At 25.7% G+C, this 5,270-nt stretch overlaps 1 protein-coding gene across 1 annotated transcript; it reads left to right on the top strand.

Annotated features, from left to right (window-relative positions):
- Positions 1–3,070: 3,070 nt before the first annotated feature.
- LOC106758774 lies at positions 3,071–4,313 on the top strand. Its single transcript, XM_014641759.2, has 2 exons — positions 3,071–3,367; positions 3,903–4,313. The coding sequence occupies exons 1-2, from the start codon at positions 3,096–3,098 to the stop codon at positions 4,039–4,041; spliced, it is 411 nt and encodes a 136-aa protein (XP_014497245.1). The 5' UTR covers positions 3,071–3,095; the 3' UTR covers positions 4,042–4,313.
- Positions 4,314–5,270: the final 957 nt, after the last annotated feature.

The following is a 5,270-nucleotide window of genomic DNA, read 5'->3' as shown; positions in this document are numbered from 1 at the left end:
AATTGTTTTTAATTGAATAATTTCAATTCACTAGGAATTTGATTCAATCCATTTTGACCAAATTTTAATTAAAAATACAGAAGTGGAAAAACTAATAAATTTTTTTGTATGAATTAAAACATTCTGATTTCAAATTTGAAATTTCGATTAAAAATCATTTAAAGTAAGGATATTTTTTCAATATTTTATCAAAACAAATAAACAACGGACAATGAAAATAGAAATTTACCTTACATTCAAATCCAAACAATTAAATGAAAAAGACGGTTAACACATCATTTCATATATATAATTTCAATACTAGTTATACAAATCTGTATGCATTGTAAAGGAATGTAACTCATGCAAATACAACTATAAATCTAATATAAATTTTGTATTCATTTTAAATTTATAAAAATATACATATTCAATATTCAATAAGTTAAAAAGACTAAAGAAAAAAGAGTAACCTAAGTGAAAATATGTTTGTTTGAAAGAAAATATACTCCCTTGAATGAAAATTAAACAAAATAGTGAGATGACTTACAGTATTATTTTTGTTTAAAAAAATCCTTTACTTGATAAAAACCAAAGCTAAAAATAATATTATTTTTAATTTTATTTTCTCCCGAGCTAAAAATCTCTTATTTAACTGAAAACAGAATAAAGCCTAATATTTTTTCACTTTTCACTTCAATAAAATCATTTCCTTGAACGAAAAGATAAGAAAAATCAATTTTAACAATAAAATTAAACCAAATTTCTAAAAAATTTAAAAGACATTTTAATAATAAAATTTTTAAATAATTCAAAATAATAAATCTAAATAATGATCAGATTAAATATTTTTCATTCATCTATACAAATCTCAACATAAATATATATATATATATATATATATATATATATATATATATATATATATATATAAAGAAGTTTAAACCAAACACAACTAGTTGAACTTAACATGCATCCAACTAGTCTATTTTAAAATTCATTGAAAATAAACTATTCTTAATTGACCCACTAAAATGATAAAAACATATAGGAGAAGAAACAATATAGTATTGAGAGGTTTAAATGCTCTCTTGCTCTTCAACTTTTGTGACGTTAAATTATAAATGAAATGAAAACTTAAAAAGAGAAGAGAAAAAAAAGAGAAATAAAAGGTGAAGGAGGTAGAATCTATGGTTTACATTCAGGTTAAACTTATTTGGAAAAAGCTTTAAAATGTTTATTTTAAAATTTTTCTAATAAAATAGATAATAAAACTCACAAACTAGATTATTCACGTTACTAAATATATCCACCTCACCTTTACATGTAAACAAAAAGTTAATTCATTAATTTGATTTAACATAGAGGTCAATTTTTTTTAATATTTTAATTTTAGAAACTTAATTGGTAAACAATAGAAGACAGAGATGTAAATGAGACAAAAATACAATAATAAAGACCTCCAAATAAGTTTAATCTTACATTTAATACTAAAAGTTAAAAATATGAATTATTTTAATTAAAGTAACAAATAATGTTTTAAATTAAAATAATAATACTTTTAAATGCATAATTTAATTAATTAGTGTATATGTCTATTATAAGTAAAATAACTATATTTTCCATTCAATAACGTACTTTTTTAATATATATTTTTCTATATATTAATTTCGATATAAACAAGGTTGAATCATTGTAAATATTCTTTTAATATATCATGAATTCTGTCTCTAAAGAAAAATAATAATAAAATATGATTTTGTATTTTTATAATTTAAAAAAAATTAAAATTAATAAATATCGTTTTGTAGAGACTGAATCATATTTACACTTAATTTCTAAATTATTAAAAAATAGAATTAAAATAGGATTTTAATTTTTAAAATTAGAATATATTAATATTTTAAACTTAATAAACAAATATAACAATGTCCTAATTAGAATATGAAACCATATTGAATTATTTTACATTGTCTTCAAATTAGTCACCGATTTAAAAAACCTATACGGATCTAGAAATTAAATTGGTCATTGAAGAGTTTAAAAACTACACAAATAAATATTTATATAATTTGATTAGTTTTAAAAAGTATTACAAAAAAGATGTGATACTTGAATAAGATGCATCACACTTATCCTCTTCATTTTCATGTGGTTAACATCTTTCTCTCAATAAAGACAGTTTTTACACCCTGTCCTATCCACAACGTCAGTTATTCAGAACTTCTAAATTTTAAAAACTCATCAATTTACATCACTTACTTATTCATTAAATACGGATATTTCTTTTTCCTTAATTTTATTAAATAATCACCTAAACTAAATGTAACAAATTAAATATGATTCAGTGTAGTTTGATTTTTAATTTATTATCAAAATTAACACAGATTTATATTATTTTTGCAGTTTTACTATCATTAAGTTATTAAATATCATTAACAAAAAAAATTAGGTAAAATACATTTTTTGTCCCAGTTTTGGTTACAAATATTTGAAATGGTCCCCATTTTATTTTTTTGTTCAATATAGTCCTAAAAAACGTAATTATGTTCAATTTAGTCCTTTTTCTATTCAATATAGTCCTAAAGAACGTAATTTGTGTTCAATTTAGTCTCTTTTTACAAATTCTGTGAACCACAAATAAGGACTAAATTGAACACATATTACGTTCTTTAAGACTACATTAAACATAAAAAGGACTAAATTGAACATAATTACGTTCTTTAGGACTATATTAAACAAGAAAAATAAAATAGGACCAGTTTGAATATTCATAACCAAAACTGGGAAAAAAAGAGGTATTTAACCAAAAAAATTATCAATCCCTGTTCGAGACAATGATTAAACAGTTTATGTAAACAAAATTGTCAGAAAGAATTTTTTTATATGTTAGTATATTTATAATTTCCACTTTTCCTTTATATTTATAAATAAATTACAGAATTTTATAATTAAAAAAATACTATGACACTATTACTAATCCTAGTTATAAGAGGGTCCCATGTCTTATCCACGTTGGTAGGAAATCTCAACTTCTGACGTGTCCTTATCCAAACATTTTCCAGAATGGTGAAACCATAAAATCCACAAACTCCGATCTTCTTTCTGCAACCGACATGGCTTCCATCACTCCGCTTAACGTTATGCTTCCCAACGTTGCGCCGAAACTCTCCGCATGTGTCGCTGTTTCCAACACTAGGGTGTCATTTGCGGCCCCACCTGTGTTACCCTGCACCTCGATTCAGAGGAACAAGAATAGATCTTCGAGGGTTGTTGTTTCGGCTGTCGGAGACGTTTCTGCTGATAGCACCGTTTACCTTGTTGCCGGCGCGGTTGCAGTGGCACTCGTTGGAACCGCATTCCCCATCTTCTTCTCTCGCAAAGACACGTAAATCTATTTTTTTTATTATATATCAGTATAATTTTTAAAATAAATTACCACTTTTCTGAAGGTTTACATGGATTATTTTCCTTATAAGCATGCTTGTTTAGTTGTTTAAACATGACTTGATCTTTATAATACATACTTTAAAAATTCAAACAATTTATGATAGAACATGTTGGTTTAAGAGATACATCAACGATGAATTGTGACATAACAATTGTATAAATCTATTTTACATTGTCTTGATTATCATATTCCTTTCTTATACAGATTTATCTTATGGTTATATCATGTTAATTAATGCATGTTAATGTTAATAAAAGAGTTACTATATTAGGTGTTTGTCTAAACTACTGTTTCAGTCTAGGATTATTTTGTCATGAATGGAAATAAGCAGGTTTTAAACTTAAAATGAATGCATATATAGGCTTTATTCAGACCCTCTTATAAGCGTGTAAAAGAATGCAAATAAGCTTATCTTATTTTCTCTAGAAAATATTTTGTATCGGTAATGATATATGAATATGCATTTTGGCAGATGTCCTGAATGTGATGGAGCAGGGTTTGTTCGAAAGGCTGACGTGAGATTGAGAGCAAATGCAGCACGAAAGGATCAAACTCAAATAGTTTGTGCTCGTTGCAATGGATTGGGAAAACTTAATCAAATTGACAAATAGACATAACAAAATCCCTTCTTTTGCCCTTTCTTTGTTTTCTTAATATGTAACTATTTAAGTATAATTATCCCCTCCTTCATCATTTCTCTTCCTGTGAGATGAACAACTTTATAGTATGTCATGATAGGAGAGAAAATCAGAAATTTACTTGTTTGCATTTATCATTTCTTTTTTTCTCTCCCATTTCATGATACCCCCAATGTTCCTAATGTTTTCAAGTGTATATGTTATATGTAATCCAACCATATTTGCCAATAAGGATGTTCAACAAATATGTATGTTCCAAATTCTATTCATCACTAAATCTCATTAAAGGGGAAAAGTTATTAGAAGCCTATATAGGACTTATATTTGGATGAATTTTAATGAGTGGTTATAATTTATTTTTATAGAAAATTGTTTATAATATTTCTTTTTTCTTGTTTAATAATAGTAATGAAAATCAAATTATAATATTGAAATAGTATTTTCACTACAAAGGAAAATAGAAATTATACACTAAAAATTAAAGCTGTCAAAATAGGTAATCCGACTCGATCCAGCTTGGCCCACCACGGGTTGGTCACTTAGTGAGTCAACCCAACCCGACTCATTTATTAGCGAGCTAGAAAAATCTGAACCCGGCTCGACCCACCATGGTTCAACCCGGCCCACCACTGGTTCAACCCACATGAGACGGGTTTAAATGAGCCGAGTTGAAATCTGACCCGCATAAAAAAAATTCAATTTTTTCAAACCCAACCCGGCCCGAACTCGTGATGAGCTGGATTAGATAGCGAGTTATGACCCATTTTGACAACTCTACTGAAAATTATGATTTATAGTTAACATATTATATCGTTTAGCAAATTGGTTTTTTATCCTCAATTAATTGTTTTAAATACAAAATAAATAATTAAAAATAATTTAATTATCTTTTATAGCCAGTTTCTCATTAGAAAATTTTTGAACAATAATATTTCTTCCCTTCACTTCCTAAAAAAGTAGTGTCTCTATTTTTATGTTCACCTTGATCACCTTATTGGACATCTTTAAAAGATAAACAATTATGATAATTTTATGATAAGTAATTTTCTAACAAATGATAGATGCTTACTTTTCTATCTTCAAAATCTCTTTTAATTTGTTTTTATAACATAATTTCAAATTTTTTGTTTTCTTTAATTTACCTAGAATGCCTAAATAGAAAAAAAATTAATGTTTATTATCAAAATAATTAAAATTGAGAT

The sequence above is a fragment of the Vigna radiata genome, chromosome 4, assembly GCF_000741045.1.
Source record: "Vigna radiata var. radiata cultivar VC1973A chromosome 4, Vradiata_ver6, whole genome shotgun sequence".
Taxonomy (NCBI): Eukaryota; Viridiplantae; Streptophyta; class Magnoliopsida; order Fabales; family Fabaceae; genus Vigna; species Vigna radiata.
The sequence above is the reverse complement of the archived record's forward strand: the minus strand, read 5'-3'. Positions and strand labels throughout refer to the sequence as shown.

Excerpts from the sequence above, each read along its gene's own strand:
- LOC106758774 (XM_014641759.2), top strand. The coding sequence starts at position 3,096 with ATGGCTTCCATCACTCCGCTTAACGTTATGCTTCCCAACGTTGCGCCG. Across the intron at positions 3,368-3,902 it reads TTCTTCTCTCGCAAAGACAC|ATGTCCTGAATGTGATGGAG; the intron begins GTAAATCTATTT and ends GCATTTTGGCAG.